The 25873-nt window shown below is 37.9% G+C and overlaps 1 protein-coding gene across 1 annotated transcript in view; it reads right to left on the bottom strand.

Annotated features, from left to right (window-relative positions):
- Positions 1-25873, bottom strand: part of NISCH (nischarin) — a 1490316-nt gene that overhangs the window by 36735 nt on the left and 1427708 nt on the right. Inside the window, exon 20 of the mRNA XM_044078886.1 lies at positions 8005-8166. Coding sequence (XP_043934821.1) covers positions 8005-8166 — 162 coding nt within the window. The remainder of the gene's footprint in view (positions 1-8004; positions 8167-25873) is intronic.

Below are 25873 nucleotides of genomic sequence, written 5' to 3'. Positions count from 1 at the left end.
GTGAACCGGAGACCGGACCAGCCGAGGCCTCGGAGTCTGGCTTGGGTCTAGGCAGCCTGTCCTTATCCTTGCGTTTTTTGTGCATGCCAGTAGTCGGTTGCTCCGACGGCATAGTGTAGTTAAATTTTCTACCGAAGTAATGTGCGAAATCAAAGCGTCTTTTTATAGTACACTTATTAAACCTAGAACAAAAATGACAACCAGTGACGTCGTGGTCTGGGCCTAGGCAAGGCATGCAGTAAGAATGAAAATCCTTATGAGGTATTTGCTTCCCACAAGAAATACAATGGTTAACTTTTTCTGACATCGGTCTGAGGCAAGAAAAGTTTCCCCAATGGCGTACTTAGCTTTATTGAAGACTTCAGATCTGAAATTCGACTTCGAAAATCTCAGGAGTCGGCCGACCGGCACTTGCAAACTGCTTCTGCTTCGGGCACCGCGTGGCAAGAAAGACTGAAGAAAATGGCGTCGGATGCATTATATATACCCCTGGCACACTGACGTCAGGGAAGAAGCGACAGCAACCGACGCCGGACCAAGACTTTGGAATTCCGGCCGACTGCGGGACCACCTGACGACAGGATAACCCAAGTGTGATGACTGCAGCAGGGTAACACGATGAACATCTAATTTGTGTGTGGGTACATAGTTTTCTGTTATAGCCTCCTTTTAGTGTTCAGTAATTTTATACCCCCCAAACTGAAACTGCCCCAGAATGTTCCACAACACTGAGATGCCCTTTTCTGGTTTTATCTCTTACAAAATTATATATTCTGCAAATAAAGCCAACTTTTCTTGCTTACTACATCAACTGTATCGTTGAATTTTTGAGTCGCTTTTTTTTCATTGCCAATGGCTCTAAATATAATGCAAACAACAAAGGGGAAAGACAATACCCCTGCTTGTCACCTCTGTTCAGACACAACTTATCAGAGAGGAACTCTTCCATTTTCAGTTCGTGTCTCTGAACCCTCATATATCATCTTAAGATTATTATTATATCAGGGAATGCCAATGCTTCCATTACCCTTTTCATAAAATCCCAGTTTCTCTGTCGAATGCTTTCTCTGCATCAAGAGCCATTAACAGCAGCTGTATTTATTTACATTCTGTATCCTTCTGGATCATCAGTTTTATTAATGTTATCACGTTCGTCTCCCCTCCACAAAACCAAGCTGATCCATATCTATCAATTTTGGCAACACATTTGTCATTTTTTTAGCTAGTATAGACAAATACTTTATAACCATGGTTTAAAACTGAGGTAGGTCTATATGAAGCTGGGTCTATTGGGTCCTTACAATCTTTAGGTATTACAGCCACCATAGCTTTCTTCCAAGATGATGGTGCTTACCCTCCTTTTAAAATGCTATTACAAAAACCTTCCAGACCTTTATCACTTTCTTCCCTCTTAACTTCTAAACTTCCAAAGGAATACCATCTATTCCTGGATACTTTCCTGTAGATTGATTGTACGTCACCATTTTTATTTCATCTCCTCCTGTCTTAACTAATCGTTGAGCCTCATCTAACCTTGGCATACTCAAGTCTTTATTTTTTATTTATTTTACATTTGTTCACTGGGAAAGTCCGACTTGGAACGAAGCCAATTTTCAGCGGAGGCCCAGGGAGAAACACTCCAGTTGCAGGTCTTTGAAATGTGGGCGGAAACCCACAAGAATGCAGGGAGGACATGCAGACTCCGCACAGAAGGCACCCCCAGCTGAGAATTGAACCGGAGAACCTCTTGCTGTGAGCCGACAACACTATGGCTGCACCATTGTGTCGTCAACCATAAATACTTTCATTTTTGACCATTCTCGACTTCCTCATTTCTCTGCTTTATACAAATTTTCTTATTTCCAAAATCTTTCTAATACCTCTACAGGATCAATTTTCTTTATTATAGGTTGAGTTCAGCAACAACCCTTTCTATTTCCTGGTGCCCAAGATGTTGTGCTAAAAGATTTTGTGCTCTGGAGTTATCATCAAAAACAGTTGCTTAACATCAATCTGTTTAAACTAATGAATATTAGCCAGATCTCCCTTATTTTCTGTTTAACCCTCTGAAGTTATACCTCTTCTTGTTGTGAGATTCCTCTTTTTAAGCAATATTTTAACCTTTGTGAGCCCCTCTAAATAACTCATTACTTCTTCAACATATCACTTTCTTTTATTACTACCCTATTTTTAAACTCCACTTTCATTTTATCCCACTCACTAGTTATAACTTGAGGACATTTCTATCTTCTCTAATAACTCTCTAATAATTTCCACTACCCATTCCTTAAATTCCTCTCTTTTTAACAACTACTGGGAGAAAGTGCCAGTGTCTTGTTTTTACTTTATTACCAAGAATTTTCATCTGAGCTTTTATTGGTGCATGCTCTGAAATAGTTATTGGATGCATGTCGAGGCTTTCAATTAAATGCACATGTTCCTGTGAAATATAATTTCACAGGAGCATGTGCATTTAATAGCCCAGTTTTTTTAATAGCATGTAATAGCCCCGTTATTGTACCTTGTGGAATAATATGTAAATGCTTTCCAAGTTCCTATTCCTGAATTCAAGTCAACCATACTGAATATTTTCATTAACGTCTTCAGAAATATTCCCTCTTTTATTATATTTTCACTTTTAGGTCCCCCAAATACATCCTCACAGTCGCAAATCAAGTTTCAGTCCTCACATATAAGTAATGTTCCCTCCTGAAAGCCGATTTCTCCTAAACGTTTCTTAAGATCCATAATAGGAGCTTTAGATGGAATATAAATACATACCAGCTTAATTCTCTTCTCTTGCCATCAGCCCGTTACTGCCACAAATCTGCCGTTATCTTTTTTCTTTTACATTACTGAAGCTCCTCTAGCAATAATATAACAAAACTCCCCCTTCTCCTTTGTCCCCAACATTCTGCTAAAAGTCCATCTTGAAATCCTTGCTTTACCACATTCACATGCTCATGTCTTTCCAAATGTGACTCCTGCAGCACTGCTGTTTGCTCTCTGCATTTCAGTACTCTCAACCTTCTGTCTATACCTGTAAGGCCATTCATATTAGAAAAAAAAAACACAGATAGTATAGCCATTATGTAAGTTGTTACTGTTCCAATCTATTATATGTGACAGTTTTTTAAATGTGCATTTTTAGCTTTGTGTTATATGCACACACTAATATTTGGTGGGCTGACATTTTATACAGTTGTTTCTTGTCATCTTCACTTATACCTATATCACATTTTTCAAGACTTTTTATTTTAACAAACAGAAAAAAAAACACCCAGACCCTATTAACTTAAAAAAAAAATACAAAACTATGTACATCTTCAAATAATATTTGTCTTCATGATAGGAAGAGCTGCCCCAAATTGACAGGTGCACCCACAAGCATTACCTAACCTAAAACTAAGGCTACCCATGCTAAAGAGAATGTTACAGCCTGTGATCCCACGTACACAGATTGCTGCCTGCTTTTTTTTATCCCTATTCCCTCCCAGATGTGAAAAAAATGCTTGTATGCTTTCAGAGGACATTAAAGTTTAACCTTAAGAAAAAGTACACTTGCTGTCTTTAAATGAAACTAATTTTATACATTGTTCTAGTAAATGCATCGAAGTACTATGGCTGCTAGGAAGCTACTATAATTCACTTCCAATAATTTCAAACAATTTTTTACTCAACTGTTTGCCCCGCACTTTTAAATTTTGCATTTCCCACAGGAAACGGTGCTTATAACTCTCAAGATTAACTGCATGCACCTGGAGTCAGTTCATCTCCATGGAAACATAAAAGAATGTACAACTACACTGAACATTTACTTGCGAACGGAAGAAAAAAACAAGCTAATATTCTTGCATATGCAAGAGACTAGCACTTCTCATGGCATTCATAATGCTTTATTTTTCAAGCCTACTTGCTTACAGAAAATACTTGTTTTTAGATTAAGCCAAATGGCATTAATTCAGACATTCACTTATGCAAAATAAGAGAAAATATCTCAACTCTACAGATAATACAATCAGTGCACTTTCTACACTGCATCCCCCCCACAGCACAGGATTACAGCATAAACTTAAAACATGCACTTGCCTAGCCTTTCTTCTCTTTTTACACTGTAATGTCTATACTTCGTAAAACCAAAATAAGGTACTGGTCTCCTTTAATATCTTTAACTCACAGAACAATCACTGAAAAAACCCACTCTCACCCCCACTTTTAGACCCTGTCAACATACTACACAAATCTGCTTTACTATATAACATGCAGTTTATAGAATCATATGAATTTACTAGTCTAATGGCCCTATGACCCTTACAAGGCTAGAAAAGTTCTACCCTTACTTCAACAATAAGCACCTACTGCCCCTGTCCAAGAGGGGCACAGGTGGAACCTCCAGGGTGAATTTACTGTTACCCATCCAATTGTCCAGACTGCATTTGAAGAGGGCCAATGAAGTGTTTTTTTTTAACATGAAGTGGGAGTCTGTTCCAAAGGTGTGGTACCCTCTGGGGGACATATCTGTCCCTCCTGCAGGTTCTATTAATGTCACACACCAGGTTAAGGTCTTTAGAGTGAGTAAATTGTGTACCATTTGACTTACGGGGATGCAGCATTTCTAATAAAGCAGGGTGAGAGATTGCCTTGTGTGGAAGGCACAGATCGCTTCTGAGTAGTCTGTAGAAACAGAATAAAGTGACAGTGATTTCAGATGATCTCACATGGGACAGATGCTGTAGACCTTGAATTTTTCTTGTGAGGAACCTGTGCGGTCTCTCCAATTGCTGCAGGTGCTTGGAAAGGTACATACCAAAAGGAGCATTGTACTTAGTTATTGGCCTGATGAGGGAAGAGTATAGGGAGTTTATGGAGACAATGCCCTTACTTATGATATGAGCTATATAGAATGCCCTTCTTAACACTGTGGAGATATAGTGGTCAAAGGTAAGGTTGCTGTCAACTTGTGTGTCCAGGTCTTTCACCACTGAGTGCATATTTAAGGTGTTGCTACTGTTGTGGTAGTTAGGAACATCATCCTTACCAAAAGGAACAACAATACATTTTTTTGCATTGAGTTTAAGGCCATGACTTTGGCACCAATCATTTGTTTGTGTAAGACCCTCTTGTAGGATTTTGATATCATCATTTGGAGATACTATGACCACTCCCAGTTTGCAGTCATCAGCACACTAGGTCAGCCACAGACCTTTAGTTCTTGCTTGGACTTTGGAGAAATAGTTTCCAAACAGTAGAGGTCCCAGGACTGATCACTGTGGAACATCACTGGTTACAGGTCTGCTGTTGGAGGTAGATTCCCCTATTTTGACTAGATGGGTTCTATCAATGAGACAGTTCACGACCCATCTAACGATATAAGGGTCAATGCCTAGCTGGGTGAGTTTGTCAATGATGCCTGAGTGGGGATAGTGTCAAACACCTTGGCTAAGTATAGGTAGGCTGTATGCACAAATTTCCCCTTGTCCAGGGCCTTGGTGACCATCTCAAAGAAGTCCACCAGGTTTAAGAGGCATGATCTCCCTTTGACAAATCTAGACTGAGTAGGGTCAAGTGCTTGGAGATTACCTGTATCTTTGTCGATAACGTCCATGATGATTCTCTCCATAGCCTTGCAGATAAGGCTAGTATGTCTGTAGTTTCTGGGGTCAGTGGAATCACCACCTCTGTGCAAGGGAATAACAGTGGCCTTTTTCCATTCAGCTTTATGTCATGAAATGTTTTATAAACATACTGTTAAGAACAAAAGCTGTTTTGCCTATAGTTATTTCTTTTTCCCCTTTCAGTGTCTGCCCTTCAAAACAATAATGACATGATGTGGGGTACATACTTTATAGTCCACTCACAAGTTAAACAAAGCCAATAAAAGTCCAATTTTTCTTAGCCACCTTTTTCTTGCAAAGACATACTTCACAAATATGACTGATGCTTTACAATTTCACATTTTTCACTAATTTCAGTCTTGCTGGCCTTATTCCTACTCATCTCCACCTCCTAACACCAGATTCTGGTTCAAGTGCAAGGCACCCCTTCTAGTCAACTGTTGTGTTTTTTTTTTCTGTCTCTGTGCTCCCCCTTCTGCTTGGCGGCTCACTTTTTGGTGGACAAATTTGTATTTCCTAATCAGCTGGTTCTGCATCAAAACATGCCTTTGATCTTCCAGGAAAAATATTGTGAATACAGCTGGATACAGCAGCTTAAATCTCATAACTACCTCTTGACATCCCCTGATTGCTGGGATAAATTTGCTTCTCTTCCACCTGACGTACAGAGAATAATCATTTTCCACAAACACTCCATCTCCAATTTTAATACTTTGCCCTTCTGCCAGAGTTTTATCAGGATCAGTTCTTTCGGCTGGTATGACTGCATCTTTACTAATTCAGGTCACGGCCAGGTTTGGAGCATACAGTTGATGTATCCTTTCAATTAAGAAATCCTGCTGTGGAATACCAGTGCAGTTGCTTAGTTGTATTTTTACAAAATTAATACTGTCCAATCCTTCCAGCTTCTCTGGTACAACATAAAATCTCGGGTTTTAATTGTGCACTCTGTCCTCTAATTATATCATTTTTTTGCAACAGCTCTTCTTGAGGTGTCTCAATCATCCTGCCTTTTTTCATTTCAACCTCTGATTTTTGAGTTTTTATTAGTTCATTGGTTCATAGATTAGTACTGGGCTAACTGCCCTTTTGGGCCATTTGAAGCCTAGCTAGTTACCCCATGTGAGAATCAAACCCTGCACCTTGTGTCTTTAAGGTAAACACCTTAAACATTATGCTATCCTCCCACCCCTGAATAGTTACTAGTTATCTAATAGTTGATCTGAATAGCTACTTATAACCTCTTCTATTTTTCCAGCCTTTAGTTATTTGAGCTGATATACTTCTACAGTGTTGCATATATTTTAATCAGCTTTGAGTAAATCTGATTACTTTTTTCTTCTAAATTATTGGAAGCCTTCTCTTGTACCAAAGCTGGAGCATGAACTGCTTTTTGCTGCCCAGCTGCAGGATTATTCTCAGTCAGCATTTTCTCTTCACCTTTTCTCATTTATTTTCTTTCTTATTTTCTTCTTTGCTGGCATCGGGGCAGTGTACTCACCAGCCAGTCGCTGAATTTTACTCAAGTTAGAAGAATTGCAGGCTCATTTTTCAGTTGCTTTTTTCACACTAACAGAGTTGCAATTAAACTGCTGATCAGTGTGCAGCCATCTTGGAAGACCCAGTTAAACTGCCCTCTTGATCACCAGATCTGCAAAGTCCCACTCCATGTCCTACATAAAATGATGAATGACCTTTGCATTTCCAGATCTTTTTTGATGAAAGCCACTGTTATATTAAATCATAACGTTTGAGTTATATCCCTCCCACCACATTTTTTATCAGCAGCCCCTTTGTCCTTGTAAAGAAATAGGACAACCTCACACCAGCAATTCAAGCAGCCTTGGTTGGTGAGTGAAGGAGTCGTACATATTGCCAGTGACAGCAATGAGAAAAACTGCTGAAAGCTAACAACAATGCTGCCTATAGACAAGTGCATCATATACCAACCAAGGCTCTATTAAATTAGATAGAAACAAGTGAAGAAATAGGGGTACATCAGACACTCCCACTGCTACTCCATAAACATACAGAACTCCTTTCTTCACATCATGTTGGACAATCTAAAAGTTCATCCTGTTTGCAACCTGAAAGGTCGTCTGGGCAAAGAGCAAAGAATGGTGGCATGCGGTTGAGAATTTACAGACTCCAATAAGGGCATAACCAAACTAAGTTATAATAGTACAGGAACAGGGATTTTCATGATGATTGCAAAGGGTACAGTAACAGTTTCACAAACCACTAACTTAACCAGCATTACACTAAGTGGTAATATATGGTCTCTGCAGATATACTACACAAGACAAAGTCCATAAACCAAAAGTGATGCACACTGAATGGCACACCTACAAAAACATGCTGATGCAGTAAACTTTAGACATTTACTTACCTGCAGTTCTGTCCCCAAATTCAGAATAAAAGTCTTTTTCCACTGGCTCTGGTGAAGGTGTTCTTGCTAACAATGACAGTACAGCCATCAGCTGCTGTATGAAGGCATGGGTGCTGTAGCTGTCCCTGGTTAGGCAGGTGACAATGTGGTCTGCAGAGGGACCTAAACAACCAAGCAAGAAATGGTAACCTGAATTACAAATGTCGTCTAATGTTTCTATTAACTGTCTATGCTTCCAGCTATTTCTGCATTTGTATGCCCTTCTAACCATTATACAATTACCATATATCAGTATATTGTCTGTTCTACCACTGCTTATGTCCGACACCAAGTCCAACTATGTTTTCAGGGCAATCTAACATGGTATTTAATCTACAAAATTAATCAAATAGGCACTGCCAAATAATGACACAGACGTGATTATGGAAGTGAAGAAAAGTCCGCTTAGGAGACTGTACAATCAAGAATAGGGGACTCAATTCAACAAAATGTGGAAAAGTTTCACATAAAAGAAATGTAGAGACCCCTATGAAAAACAGGGCAGTAGTTAGCAAAAAAAAAAAAAAAACATAACTTCTCTATAAGCTAGGAACATGGGCCAGTGGCATATGGAAATAGTGGTAGTTATCTACTGATAAAATACAAGAGATACGTAAATATTCAATGCAAGCTGAAGTCCACAAACACACAGTGATACAAACATAACAAAGATGGCATTCATTAGCTTTAACTGTTTATTTTATTTACATTTGATCACTGGGATAGAACAATGATCAAGCATGACCAAGTGCAGGTTCAGTATGGGTTACAATAAACAATGAAACAAAATAGACGTACGACAACACAAACAAGACAACATAAAAAGAAAATACAGTACAATGCAAGATAACCACAGGTACAGCAATGAGTTCTTGTACAGTATCATAAATTCACTAGGATAGCAATGGATTTGATCAAAAAGCTGCGGCATAATCGGATATAAATATCTATGATGCTACTGTGGCACAATAGCTCACTAACACAAAGATAACAAGTAAAGGGGGCAATAACAGGTAAATATAGGGACGTCCAATGTTAATGGAGAAAAAGTTATGTTCCCAAAGCTGGTGCCAACGGGACTACCTTAACAGAATACATCAAAACTACACCTATAATCTTTTCATAAGTAACACACAAATCAATGAATAAGAACTCTCAAAAGTCCAACTGTATGATTACATAGACTCATTTTGATGTTATCAAAACTGAACCTTGCACCAAAAATGTGAAAAATAACTCAACAGTGACATGTTGCACAGTATAACAATGTAAAATATGAGCAAACATACTGTTTTTAGAAATCATTTTACAGTAAGTCTGTGTTCTGAGTCATGGATCAGAATACATTTTTTTTAATTAGATTATGAAGAGAAATCTCAGAAAAGATATTGTACCCAAAGAACTTAATCCAAGACATTAAATACATTGCTTCCATACTTTTAACTGTAGCTGGAAGGAATGAAGCTAAAGGTTGATTATGAGGATATATGAGGGATTGGAGGTGAAAATTAAAGTGGCTGGGGTCCTGTCTGATAATCTCTGCTTGAGCAGACGAATTAGGCAGGGCTGTCCTCTCTCTCTTTTGATATTTGCATTACATTTAAAATTGGCAAAGAAAAGCTCGAAACCTCCTATAATAATAATTGCACGTTTTGCAGCAAATCAAAACTATAAATCCCATCACTGCATCTCATTAAAACAAATGGACTGGTTAGAACTACCTCACCATCTTGTACTCTTCTCAACTCTCCATTATTCACTCTCTCCTTTGCTTGCCTTCTTCCTGCCCAACACTTGCTCCACTCATTTCTTATTCCTCTCCCTCCAGACACCTTAGAAGCTCTAATCAAAACTTACTCCAAATTTATAAACCCAGAACTAAAACTGGTTGTAAACTGTATAGCTATCACCCATCCATGCCCTGGAATAAACTACCTCAAGAAGTACGGTCCCTTACCAACACAAAACTATTCAAAGCAGCATTAAAAGACCACCTCAAAAATCACTGCTACTGCCACTGTACTCAGCCAACATAAAATATATACATATTTTCCCTCTTTCTCCCTCTTCAATTCTAGCATACTATTCCACTGTACATCCCTTCATTCGCTTACTCTACAAAGACTTTATTCTAAACTACTGTCTAATAAAATTGTATTGTAAAGACTGTAACTAGTTTACTTTTTCTGTTGTGATTGTACTGTATAGGCTGTTCTAGAGTTCTTATTTTTTTTCATTACTTATGCTATTGGTTAGAATAAGCTGTGGTATATTGATACTTGACTGCTGGATTTTTTACTTGTACTAAATGGAGCTTTTCTCCCCGGGTCACTGCTAAAAAAGGGCAACTGCCCAGCCAGTCGAACCCGGTCAACAAATGTAAAATAAATAAATAAAATAAGGGACTCAGAAATTCGAAGATATAATTGGTACGGTAGTCAAGAAAAACTGGCTCTGTTTATAGACGACATTATCTTATATCTGACAAAACCAGAAAGGGACATTACAGTGCTGTGGAACCTACTGAGACAGTTTCATATCTTTTTGATACACAAAATAAATGAACCTAAAACAAAGGCAATAGCGGTAATTTATGTACCTACACACAAATTGGTTCAGCAATATCTATAGTTACGCAGACATGATAAATGAAGTATTTAAAAATGATTCCAGTGTGGCAGCTAAGGATATGTAGGAAGAGAGTGAACAAAAGATAAAACAAAAACTGACAAAATGGAAGTTCTGTCACATGGACATCGATAGTAACATACAAGCAGTTAAAATCATTTCAGTCCCTTTAATCTTATACACAGGTCAGGCGTACTTTTTTCAACCAGAGGAGAAATTGTGGATAGCAAGTATCTGGGAGAGGAAGAGGGCAACAGTCAAGTGGGATAAGCTTATTCTTCCAATAGAACAGGGCAGACTGGGATTACCCCTATCTGAAGGGGTATTTCAGAGCAACACAGTTAAGGCTCCTATACACAGCACAAACAGAAAACTATAATTCAAAGTGGAAAGAGATGATAATGAAACAGGGGGGAAGCTCAAGAAAGAGAGAGAGACAGACAGAGATTTTGGATGTAGACCTTTAAGGAAAATAACAATAATCATACAAAATATTACATTCATAAAGTAGCAGAAAGTACTCTAAGATCTAAGCACGGGAATGGAGAAATGAGATTCTGCCAATAGGGATGACTGCAATTAGGGATACAGACAGCAGGCAAGAGGGGCTGGAATTTATTGGAAAAAAACTGGCAAAGGAACCAAGGTACTGGAAGCAAATAACTAGCGAGGGATAGGTAATAGAACGGGAAGAAGCTAAGAACTTATTTGGACTGTAGGTCAGAGATTGCCTTCCCTGTCAAGGATTGATATAAGAGTATAGGCAAAGAGAAAGAAATAAGGGGGTCCCTATATGAAAGACCAGCACTGATATAGTTTAGTAGAGTCTAGAGCACAAGCTGCCATTAAAAAAGGAATAATTAGTAGAGCATATAAAATATTGCATGATAACTATAAGAATCAATCAGAGGAGGTTGGAAAGGATTGGGAAGTTAAATTAGATAAGCAATTCACAAAGAAACAATGGGATATATTTATGTCTCCCAAACATGTAACAAAGTCTAGATTTAGCATCGTTCCTTGGAAGTGTTTACATAGGTATTTTATACCCCAAGTAGATGAAGATCGTTTCCTAAGGTAGACAGCACATGGTGGTGATGTGAAGGGGAAGAAAGAGGTAATTGGGAACATTTTCTGGAAGTGTAATGAGTTGGCAGACTTTAGATTTCCTGCAGACTGCTCTGTCAGAGATGTTGAGTAAGCAAATTGGTGTCATGAAGAAAATTATTTTTTAGCTATGACACAGAATTGAATTGCCTAGACACAGTAAGGACTTGCCGAGTCTAATTATGATGGCTGCCAAAAACGCAATTACTAGAAAATGGAAATCAGAATCTAAACAAACTTTACTTGAAGTAGTGAAGATAGTAACAGAGCTAAAACAACTGGAACTGGGAATTTTAGAAAAGGGAAGGGGCAGATTACATAGGAAAAATGGGAAGTGTGGGATCAATACATGCAGAGGAGGAATGAGGTTTAAAAGGAAGGAAGGAACTGAATGAATTATGTAAAGGTTGACTGACAATGATTAGATATATTGTAAGTGATATATAATCTTTGCAGCTACAGTTGTGTCGCCATGGTTTGCAATGCATAATGTTTGCGACTGAAACAGTGTTGGCATGGTTTATTTTCATTTATATAAATATAGGATTGTCTATGTCATACATGCTAATTTAATGAAGATGTTTCTTGTTTAAAACAAAAAAATCTTGGAAAAGCCCCAGAGGAAAAAAATTGAAAAAAAAAAATCTTGTTAAGACCCCTTAATCTAGGCTTCACTCATGACGGTTTGCCACAAATTTGTTCCGATGGAATCTAGAATGCTTGTAGAGTGAGACGATACTACAAACCTGTATCCAAAGCTAACATAGCTAGTCTGCACAGGTGCTAAGGTCTGGCTCCCCCTTGCTTGTTTACTTACCACATCACTGTGCTGCTGTTTGTAATATCTTGTAGTAGTCCTGGTGACCCCAAGAATTCAGACAGATGAGTGCCTTAATAAGAACAAGCATCTCTTTTAAGTTGTGTGTCTGCCTTCATTGTCCCAGATATCATGCACCTTTGTTCCCCATGATGCTGTTTCCCAAAGTCCTAGGCTTCCCTAGTGACTAAACGCTTTGAGGCAGGAGAATTGTGCACCTTTGTTCCCCATGATGCTGCTTCCCTGGTGACTAAAAGCTTTGAGGCAGGAGGATCGTGCACCTTTGTTCCCCGTGATACTGCTTCCCAAACAAAGTCCTAGGCTTCCCTGGTAACTAAACGCTTTGAGGCAGGAGGATCGTGCACCTTTGTTCCCCGTGATACTGCTTCCCAAACAAAGTCCTAGGCTTCCCTGGTGATTAAACGCTTTAACCAGGAGGATCGTGCACCTTTGTTCCCCGTGATACTGCTTCCCAAACAAAGTCCTAGGCTTCCCTGGTGACTAAACGCTTTGAGGCAGGAGGATCGTGCACCTTTGTTCCCCATGATGCTGCTTCCCAAACAAAGTCCTAGGCTTCCCTGGTGACTAAACGCTTTGAGGCAGGAGGATCGTGCACCTTTGTTCCCCGTGATACTGCTTCCCTGGTGACTAAAAGCTTTGAGGCAGGAGGATCGTGCACCTTTGTTTCCCATGATGCTGCTTCCCAAACAAAGTCCTAGGCTTCCCTGGTGACTAAATGTTTTGAGGCAGGAGGGGGAAGAGGAGACTTGGATTCAGGGACATTTGAGGTCTCCACTAAATGGTTTCTCTTCTCACAAATCCCAGAACTACAATCTGAAAAGATAATGGGTGCTGGTGGTAGGACCACAGAGACTTTAGATACACAAGTAGTCAGTTAAAAAATGGAAGAAACTAAACCACAAAAAGCAGATTATTTTCCCTTACGAGGGAAATACAGATAAAACATTCCTCATAATTTCATAATTAGAATAAACTTTAATGTAAAAGCTTGGCAATTAAAATTCTAAAAAATTAAAGTTGCAGAAGCATACTCTTTTTTCCGAAACTCATCAATTGTTTTAGCGTCCTTATCTGAAGGGGAGGATTAAAGTTAACAAAACGCTTGGCAGTAGTTGGATTAACTAAAACTATAACTACTGTGTCAGATCTGACATTAGTGCATGAAAACTGGAAAGAATGAGGAACTTTTTACATTCTGCTTTCTTAGGTGCAGCAGACTGGCTTTTCAGGGAACTCTCAGGCTGTGACAAACACAACCTCAGTGCTAAATGTAATGGGGATATGGGTGAAGGTTCTGGAAATTACATTTTTAACAGCTCTTACTATTTTTTCAGGGAATGAGAAACAGTTCTTCCACTGAAAGCACTGGCACATTCTGGAAATAGTCTCAGAGAAAGAGAATCCCTCACAAGGAGGTTCAGTTACCATGCTCTCCTCCGAGTCTGAATCAGAAATCTGAGGGAAAAAAATCTGCATTTAGTCCTTCACATTCCTCTGCAGATTCAAGGTCTTGAATCTCTTCAGGAAGAGGGTTATAATTTTTTCTTTTACCAGAAAACACCTTATAAGAAGGGTCAATAGCCTGTACAAGACCATAACTCAAATATAATAAACTACTCTTTTCCAGTGCGACTGATGCAGGAGAAAATAAATGATTAAGTTACTGCCATTTTTTGACAGGAAAACTGGGGCAAGTAGGTTTATTAATGGCAGTAGCAGCTTCCCAAGGGATGGGCACAACATTCTGATGAAGCATCCCCTTCTCTCAAGACCAACAATGGTGGCTCTCCCTTGCCCACTGAGAGGATCCCAACAGCCGCAGAGGCAGTGGCTAACCCCTGGTCTGTAGTGGCTGCAAACCTACACCAGAGTGATCTGGGAAAAAGTTCAGTGGTCTCTGGAACCAGTTTTGGCCACAGCAGAGTAACTCACCTGTGGATGAGACAAATTGCTAGCCTGCTGTGGTAGCAAAGGCTGTCTAGTTAACTTTCTTTTTCTGGTACGAACCACCACCAACTGCAGGACAAGTAGTTTGTTCAACGGTCAAGCTAGAAATGGTCTCTCTTTCCTGGGGAAACTAAGCAGTAAAAGGTGGTAAACCTACTTTTTTTTCCAAGTCCTCCTCATACAGCAGTAATTTCCTAAACTCTTCCTCTTCCTCCTCCTCTCACAGCCTACCAATAACTACTATTACCCCTTTGTCTATTTATCTTCCCGTTTATTTCCATAATTTTTCCTTTCATATCTCTCAACAATTTTTACGTTACCTTACTACTAGTTTGTCTGTAAATTATTCCCAACCTCAAAAACAGCTCAGTTTGAACTTTTTCCGCCATAATCCTATAAACACTAACTACTATTACATTTTATTTTTCTATTCAGTAATTAACCAATTTAGGTTACTTTCTCTCTTTTTTGTCTTAAAATGCTATGTTCATGTAAGAAATATTTAAACATCAGGTACATAAGCTCATATAGAGATGTTTTCACCATACAATTACAAATGTGCATCATGTGTAACTTAAACATAGAGCTTTTCTCCCGGGGCTTCTGCTGAAAATGTTTTTTACTCGGTCAACAATGACAAATAAACAAGTAAGTAAAAAAGCACTACAATATACGTTGCCAGTGCTTAAAAATAAATTAAACACATTTTCGCCACAGAAAGAAATAAAAGTGAGCTCCTGTCTCATGACAATCAACATAAAGATTTATTCCTAGTTTAACAATCACTTTCCTTACTAGGGAGGTAAGTTTAAGCAATAAATATTAAATGGGGAAGTTTCTTCCCCAAAGGGAACGTAACTGCTTAGCAATGGAACAGCACAAGCTGTCCGTCGATTTTCAAATGCCCTCAGTGGAGAATTCTCTTCAGTGACATTAATACTCTGAAGAGTTTGGTGCATTAACCCCTAGCACCGTCACATGGTGCCTATGTGCTTACATCCAAGCACACTATGTGACGGTAGTAATTGTATGGAGTTACATCCGAGTGCCTTCCACAAGCGTATCTAACTTTTCATTCCTATTGTAGCTTCTGTGTTAAAACTTAAGTTGAAAAGGTTCCTGAACTTTTTCAGTTACTTTCTCAACTTAGTTTTCGGTGTGGATTTACATGATGTCCGTATTTGACTTTTTGGAGAAAATTGGCTTACCATGTACTCTGTCTATGTGTTATTACAGTACGCTGATTCTCTGTGCATTACAAGAAGCAAGTGGTGGCAGCCAATCGGATTCTTCCCGCCAAAGCCGCCACTTGCATAACACCTCCAAGTCAAAACACTGCACGAAAAAGGCTTTGGAAGAACATGCTCTATCGATACTGGTTGGTCAAATTGTATGGTAGGACCTCAATTTAAATGCAGATAAACTGATGTTTCTTTCACATTCTCAAAACGTAAATTGCATTATTTTTATTTCTACAGTAGGTTGCTGCACTAGTAAAGTATGATTTTTTGCTGTGAATCTAAAAGAAATGAATGGTTGTGGTATGAAGATGGGCACTACCTGACATTTCCTATTTTGAAAAATGATACCGGAGCTATTCTGATGAACCGACTTGCTTATTTTATGCACCGGCATTTTTTTAGCCCTGCAGAGATTGGTTGGTCTAAAACGGTGCCTAATTTGATTAGCTGAATTTAAAATGTCTTCTGGTAATGGTATATCTTCATTTATTTGCCGGTTTGCTATCTTTTACGGTGGTGGTGTTCCGATACACATATGGTCCTATGAAGGAATGGTAACACAAAGTTTTTTTCTAGGTTATAAATACTTGCTGTTTTGTCACTGGATTATTTGCTAGGTGTTGCGAAGTGAAGTGGTAGTGGTAATGTTCACAGATTCCTAATCCTCTGACGCTTAACCTTTTTTTAATGGATTGCAGATTTTTGTCAACACTTTCTTTAATGTTTACCTTCGACACCTAGTTAATGCTGAGTCTGGCTTCTTGTGCAGTGAATGTAAAAGAATGAATGGTTGTGATGTGAAAATGGACGCGACTTGACATTTACTAACTTATAAACTGATACCAGAGCTTCTTTGGCGAACCAACATGCTTGTTTTCTGCACCTGCATTTTTTGTTTAGTCCTGCAGAGATAGGTTGGTGTAAAATGGCGCCTGCTCTGCATATTTGGCGATACATTTACTACCTTGGCAACAGAGAGCATGGGAAAGTGCCTGATTTGGTTAGGTGAATTTGAATCCTCTTCTGGTAATGTTCTATCTTCATTTATTTGCCACTTTGCTATCTTTTACGGTAGTGGAGTTCCGATATAGGTATGGCCTATGTGTTGTGGTTAAAGTGATTTGTCTGAGGGGGATGTTGGTAGGTGTCAGGCTATAGTTTGATGATGGAATGGGCTTGGTGACACCAACCTTCTGTTTTTGCTTGCACTAGAGGTTGAATTGTTAATGTTCAAGTTATTACATACTTTATGTTAATCAATTGTGGTATTTAACTTTGCTGAAGTTTATTAATAAAATTATCACAAAGACAATGACTGGTCTATTTTTATGACTCGTTTTTAGAGGACAACCATTTGTTGCTGCTACACAGGCTGTCATTATTTGGTGTGATTTACTACTTTTGTCTACTGTTTCTCAGTACAAGAAGTCAATATTTCTACATTATCATGGATCTGTAACAATTATGACTGCAGCCAGTTAAATTTAAGGTAACTTACCTATAACTACTTGGCATCTTAATTTCACCCTCTTCACAGATTTAACATGCTAGTACATGTGAATGACTTACATCATCTGTACATTTAGTAATGCTGTCTGAGATCATTAAAATTAGGTTACTATACTTCAGATTACTTACTGTACCTTGGCATTATTCTTAACCTAAATAAGACCAGCTCCAGGTTATCTGTCACATAGAAAAGTCTTGTAGCAGGAGCTTCTCTTTGCTAGTAAAGAGTACTTTTAAATATGTTCAAACCCAGAAATATTGGGCAGCTTAGCTGGAGCTTATACAAACCTTCTTTTGTCCCATGCTTAATGCTTTAAATTTAGAACTTCAGCCTTACTACACTCTAGGACTGGTATGTTTTGTGGACTTACTTGCAGCCTTTGATTTAGTTAACCATTTGTTGCTTCTATGCAGACTATTCATTATTTGTTGTGATTCACTACTTCTGTCCACGGTTTTCCTGCATAAGGTATCAATATTTCTATGTTATTGTTGATTAATGACAATTTTGACTGCTGCAATTCACTCTGTACCTCATAGAAAAATAAAATGCAAATGCTGTAACACAATTACATAATTCACTGATCATATATACCTTTCACCAGACTTATCAAGTTTATGTCTGAATTAGATATTTTGGTGTCTTTAAATGAGTTTTATATTATGCTGGTGTCTACTCATTCAAAAAACAAAGATATTTTTAAATAGGAAATGAAGGTTATATTGTAAATTATTTTTTCTGTAATTGAAATATGGCTGAAAAATGTCCCAGGTGGAACCAGCTCACAGTTATGCAAAGTAAATAACAGTCAAGATAAATAGTTAAGTTTTGCCAGAACACAGTTTGAAAAAATATTAAATTCTATTTCAGCTTTAAATCAATACTTTAACTTAAAAGCTTTATCACAAGTCACCTCATTCTCTCATTGCTTTTGGGATGTAAGATGAATACTATAGCAATAACCCACGCCTGGGTGTGGGTAATGCTGGATTTACACACGGTTGGCGTGGTTTGGTCCCGAGGGACCAAACAAAGCCAACCATGGGTAAATCCAGCATTACCCACACCCAGAAGTGGGTTATTGCTATTATACAATGACATTTAAGAAAAAAAAATTACTTTTCTTAAATAATGGCATTGTATAATGCCTCCTTGCTGCCCTTCCGCAGCTGTCTGGTATTCCGCCGCAGTTCTGATGTACTGCGCATGCGTATGCCGACGCAGTACATCAAAGGTGTGGGCAAAAGCAACGGAGAAAGAAAGATCTCTGTTGCTTTTTACTGTTTCGCTATGTTAAATGAGTTTAACATAGCGAGACAGCTTTAAAAAAAAAGCAACGGAGAATCGCCGTTGCTTACTTTAAAGCTGTCTCTCTATGTTAAACCCATTTAAGATAGTGAGATAGTTTTGAAAAAAGCAACAGAGAAAGCAAGATCTCTGTTGCATTATACAAACTGTTTCGCTATGTTAAATGGGTTTAACATAGCGAGACAGCTTTAAAATAAGCAACGGAGATCTCCGTTGCTTATTTTAAAGCTGTCTCGCTATGTTAAACCCATTTAACATAGAGAGACAGGTTTAAAAAAAAAAAGCAACGGAGAAAGCAAGATCTCCGTTGCTTTTTACACACTGTGTCGCTATGTTAAAGGAGTTTAACGTAGCAAGACAGCTTTAAAAAAAGTAATACTAATGGAAAAAGTCCGGGCGACCGGACCTTTTGCAATTAGTATAAGACGATTTACAACGTGCACGCTGGCCAATCAGCGTGCACGATTTGCAATATTAATGGGGGGGGGGTCATGGTATAAATATTATTTTCCCACCCTCTCTTAATAAGAAATTCCCCATTAGACAATGTATTTATGCATCTTAATTATATATTGCATCTTTTATTATGCCTGTCATATTTTTAGTTTTTACCCATCTTAGACAGTCAGAGTAGGATTAGGCCAATATAGTTTGAGAGCTGCAGCCAAGGTATAAAAAGCAAGGATTAAACTAAATGCGCCTACAAAGCAGCGATTCTGTATCAGCTTAAAAATGATTTGCTAATAATTCTGCAAAGGTTTATTGTCAGCTTGGTGTACTTTTATGCAAGAGTTTCATCATAAGTGTTAGAGACACAAACACAGGAGGACATAAGACAAGGACAATGATTGATATTATAGTGAGCTATACTGTTTCCCTTAATAGTCCACCTGATTAGACTGTAGGCGTGATTTTGTTTGAATGATTTACTTCTTCATATACAGAAACAGAAGACTTAGGCGTACTTCTGTGTAGATGAGTCATACAGGGTTGCATGAGAAACTTCAGGGGGAAAGTATGAAAGTATTTCTGCTTCCCTGGTGGTTCATTTAACCACAAGTAATGCAGTTTTACACACACCCACACATTTTCACCTGTGGTTCTGCTTCTTTTACAATGCTTGAAGTGGGAGGTACGCCACTGCACTAGCTCCTTTCAGTTGAAAGAACTGATATCAAATGCAGCCATGTTGGTCATACATCATAATATTAAATGCTTGTGCAGTAACCATCTGCAATAAGCTCCCATGCACCCTTGTACTTCCTGGCACTGGGAAAGCAGACCTGGAATTTTGGAAATCCTGTACAGGTGTAGGTACCTGTCTGTAGGAATGACAGGGTTTTCAGCTGTCACTAGTTTTAGACAATGCCCTTCAATCTTGTGCTGCATATCAAAATCAGAAGCATAACTAGATAGAAAAATGTGAAGGGTACAGTTGCCCCAGGCACAAAGTGGTACGAAATGCAATTTCTCCTTATGTAGACATGATGGCTAGACTCCGAAGAACTGGTGCCTCGCCTTAGGAGGGAGGAGTGCCAAGACGGATAACGGGCCAGATCAGGAAGCTGCACTGGATGCCAGATAGCTGGGCATGACTCTGCACAACATTTCTGATATTTTAGAAAATCATTTAAAGGCACAGTTACTGAACAATATCAGAAAATACAGTTCACCCATTCTATTCTTCAGAAAATGCATATTAGTACAAATCTTATCATTCAACTATCTTCTTAAGCAAAAAGTGTCCCTGATCTGGAGCCTTGATTCAGAATTACTGTTCGGTTTGTCCCAGATTCTTGAGATATCAGTTTGGGAACTGTTGTTGGAATATTTAAAACGGATTCATAAAAACAAGGCTGGATGGGGTGAAATGCACAATGCTTGGCATCCTGTAGTCTGCCTGGGCAAAATGTACAACATTATAGATGGTGGCATGGGGAGTCTAAAATGCAGATGCCCCTGTCTGGTCACCCATTAAGGATGTTCCATTTCAAATGGGGTGGGAGTCCACAGAGTGAGGGTGAACAAACAGCCTAAGGTGTGCTTTTTGGGCACTGTGGGGCATTGTGGATGAAGATGTGCATGGGTTGCCATTCTCATTAATGGAGCGCTCTGTCCCATGTATCTGCTTGAAGCATGCCTGTGACTTTCTGAGGATAAGGCACCACTGTGGATAGGGAAAAGCATGGTCAGTACACAATCTATCATAGTGTTATAGTGCTGCATCATTTGCTAGAACAACATTTGTGCATACCTGCACACACAGACACACGAACACAATCACACGCATATATGCACACGCACACATCAGCAGTGCCCATCACTACAGTAACAATGGTGACACCACCCCCTCTCTGCCCCATCTATCCAGCTCTCCACTCTCACCTGCCTATGCCTCAGGTAATGACAAGCAGAGTTCACCTAGACCCCCCCCCAACACACACACACACACACAAACTATACCCATTGTTTGCACTTGTCACTGTGGCTACCCCCCTTTGCATATTCTGACAACAGTGTTTTGCACTCAGTTCTCTGTTATCTGGTAGCTTGTGTCTTGACCAGTCAATTCATGGTATAACATATTCTGAGTGTATTATTCATGCATCATATTTACACTTGTATCTCATTTCTATTCTGGCTCCTGGTTATGAATCACATGTACCTCCTTAGCTAGATTCACTTCATACTTCAGCCACCTCTTTCTCTCAAACATTCACTGCAGCTGACATCTCAATAGTAAAAGTGGAATTTTAACAACCAAAATACGTTTAACAGAAATCTGAGGCTGTGACAGGGCAGGACTATATGCATTCTTTTGTCATAATCTAGAAAGTCAGTCTGCAAATTACATTGGGTTATATCACTTCTGCTTGCATTATTCTATTTATGATTATACTGCCTGAGTGAGATAAAGGTGATCACTAGGGGACTGCTGACCTACTACAGTAAATATCCAAGTGTTATACAATTTGAATTACTCAGGTCTTCTCCTTACTGATGATAATGACTCTGTGTTACATAGCACCTGCACCAGGTAATATAATGAATGCCTACTCAACAGGTTATGTGCAGCAATTATCACCTGTGTCTCAGCATGCATACCTTTGCAGTAATGAAAGGAAGGTCATTATCAATATGTGCAGTTACAATATAGCAGTGAGTCATTATCACTTTTCTGGGAAAAGTCTCAGCTGCAGTCACTGTTATTCACATAAGTAGCAGTCGTTATAACTTTGAATGCACAAGCCAGGTTGTGTTTTTTTCTCTGTTTGGAGTAATTGCAAGCAACCCCCTTCATTCTTCATCAACTGCCTACCCTCCTAAACCCCCGATTTTTTTCTTGCTGTATATATACATTTTATATATATATATATATATATATATATATATATATATACACACAATTTGTGTATATGGATATATAGGTATGTACATAATGTACTTGCACATATATACATTGGTCACATGTGTGTGTAGATATATATATATATATATATATATATAATTTTGGTGATTGTGCATATCTCAACATTTTAGGGACATGTGTACAACATGTAGTAATGAAGATGTTGGTAGAGGAAATAATTAATTTGTGTACCAGGGAAGTGCTTGTGCATACATGGTCAGACTGCTGAAGATCGTAATACAGATACGGTGTAACAAGTATAGGTTATCTATAGCTCAGGTTTCAATGATGGTTATAATTTTTTGTTTATGTATTCAGCTTTCAAGAATAATTTATTATCTCTTAACAATATGCACACACTGCATTGAGGAACCTGACGGGTCTTACAGTAACGAGAGTGATGGTCAGATGCGATAACTGGAATTATTACTTTTGTGACTAATTCTTACATGGATGAACCAGATACGTTTGACATTTCTGCTTGTATTACTGTACTTCTGCTTATACTCTGTAGTTGGGCATGTTTCCACGCTTTGTCAGTCATGGGTCGAAATTAGGTGGTAGGAGGAAGGGCTCAGTAACATCCAAGTGTTACATTATTTTGCTGAATTATAATGAGATAGTATTTCTACTGAATGATAATGAACGCTTCTGCACTCCACACTAACATGTATTAGAACATGCTAATGAAAAACCTGTGTGTGTGTGAGCGCGTGTGTAGTAGGTATGTACCTCTGCAGCGTCATCACCACTTATGTACCTAATGCAAAGAATACTGCCCCTGGGGCTAGGATGAAGATTTGGATGGGCTAACCAGGTAATGCATATGATATACATATATATGTAGTCTTCTAATACATCTGTCAAATATCAGTAATGCATATGATATACATATATATGTAGTCTTCCAAAACATCTGTCAAACATCAGTAATGCATATGATATACATATATATGTAGTCTTCCAATACATCTGTCAAACATCAGTAATGCATATGATATACATATATATGTAGTCTTCCAATACATCTGTCAAACATCAGTAATGCATATGATATACATATATATGTAGTCTACCAATACATCTGTCAAACATCAGTAATGCATATGATATACATATATATGTAGTCTTCCAATACATCTGTCAAACATCAGTAATGCATATGATATACATATATATGTAGTCTTCCAATACATCTGTCAAACATCAGTAATGCATATGATATACATATATATGTAGTCTTCCAATACATCTGTCAAACATCAGTAATGCATATGATATACATATATATGTAGTCTTCCAATACATCTGTCAAACATCAGTAATGCATATGATATACATATATATATGTAGTCTTCTAATACATCTGTCAAACATCAGTAATGCATATGATATACATATATATGTAGTCTTCCAATACATCTGTCAAACATCAGTAATGCATATGATATACATATATATGTAGTCTTCCAATACATCTGTCAAACATCAGTAATGCATATGATATACATATATATATATGTAGTCTTCCAATACATCTGTCAAACATCAGTAATGCATATGATATACATATATATGTAGTCTTCCAATACATCTGTCAAACATCAGTAATGCATATGATATACATATATATGTAGTCTTCCAATACATCTGTCAAACATCAGTAATGCATATGATATACATATATATGTAGTCTTCCAATACATCTGTCAATCAGTAATGCGTATGAAATACATATATATGTAGTCTTCCAATACATCTGTCAAACATCAGTAATGCATATGATATAAATATATATGTAGTCTTCCAATACATCTGTCAAACATCAGTAATGCATATGATATACATATATATGTAGTCTTCCAATACATCTGTCAAACATCAGTAATGCATATGATATACATATATATGTAGTCTTCCAATACATCTGTCAAACATCAGTAATGCATATGATATACATATATATGTAGTCTTCCAATACAACTGTCAAACATCAGTAATGCATATGATATACATATATATGAAGTATTCCAATACATCTGTCAAACATCAGTAATGCATATGATATACATATATATGTAGTCTTCCAATACATCTATCAAACATCAGTAATGCATATGATATACATATATATGTAGTCTTCCAATACATCTGTCAAACATCAGTAATGCATATGATATACATATATATATGTAGTCTTACAATACATCTGTCAAACATCAGTAATGCATATGATATACATATATATGTAGTCTTCCAATACATCTGTCAAACATCAGTAATGCATATGATATACATATATATGTAGTCTTCCAATACATCTGTCAAACATCAGTAATGCATATGATATACATATATATGTAGTCTTCCAATACATCTGTGAAACATCAGTAATGCATATGATATACATATATATGTAGTCTTCCAATACATCTGTCAAACATCAGTAATGCATATGATATACATATATATGTAGTCTTCCAATACATCTGTCAAACATCAGTAATGCATATGATATACATATATATGTAGTCTTCCAATACATCTGTCAAACATCAGTAATGCATATGATATACATATATATGTAGTCTTCCAATACATCTGTCAAACATCAGTAATGCATATGATATACATATATATTTAGTCTTCCAATACATCTGTCAAACATCAGCAATGCATATGATATACATATATATGTAGTCTTCCAATACATCTGTCAAACATCAGTAATGCACATGATATACATATATATGTAGTCTTACAATACATCTGTCAAACAACAGTAATGCATATGATATACATATATATGTAGTCTTCCAATACATCTGTCAAACATCAGTAATACATTATCATGAAGGGATTCACATCTAGATCAAGGGAGGTCATAGTCTCCCTATACTCATCACTCATCAGACCAATGATTGAGTACAATGCCCCATTCGGAATGTATCTGACCCGACACTTGCAGCAGCTGGAGGCATACAAAGTTCCTCACCAAAAGGATAAAGGGTCTCAAAAATCTGTCCTATGCTGCCCGACTGAAAGAACTCCAGCTCTATTCAGTTGCTTACCGCTTGCTCAGAGGTGACCTTTGCCTGACATACAAGGCCATGTCAAACCCAGATTTGATGAATATGCTTCACCTCAAAAAATCTAGATCCGTCAGAGCCACAAGGGAGACTTAAACCTCGACACGGCTATTAATAGGGCGCGCTGGAGGGATAGATTCATCACCCAAAGACTCCCTATGCTGTGGAACAAAATCCCGGTATATGTGAGGCAGAGCACCTCACTGGCCTTGTTCAAGAGAAATCTTGACCAATGGATGGGAGATCGCAGATATACCCCAGGGATTACCTCAGTGTCACTGCTTGACAGAGGCACAGCAAAATAATGGGTATAGTTCCCCATACTAAAGGGGTGGCGTAAGCCACAAAACTATGGGCTAGGCTTGTAAATGCCCTCGGGCAGATAGCCTAGTATGAACCTATATGATATACATATATATGTAGTCTTCCAATACATCTGTCAAACATCAGTAATGCATATGATATACATATATATGTAGTCTTCCAATACATCTGTCAAACATCAGTAATGCATATGATATACATATATATGTAGTCTTCCAATACATCTGTCAAACATCAGTAATGCATATGATATACATATATATATGTAGTCTTCCAATACATCTGTCAAACATCAGTAATGCATATGATATACATATATATATGTAGTCTTCCAATACATCTGTCAAACATCAGTAATGCATATGATATACATATATATGTAGTCTTCCAATACATCTGTCAAACATCAGTAATGCATATGATATACAT

This window comes from Protopterus annectens, chromosome 7.part1 (assembly GCF_019279795.1).
Source record: "Protopterus annectens isolate FY-2018-M chromosome 7.part1, PAN1.0, whole genome shotgun sequence".
In the NCBI taxonomy this organism is placed as follows: domain Eukaryota; kingdom Metazoa; phylum Chordata; order Ceratodontiformes; family Protopteridae; genus Protopterus; species Protopterus annectens.
Note: the sequence above shows the minus strand (reverse complement) of the source record. Positions and strands in the feature narration are given on the sequence as shown.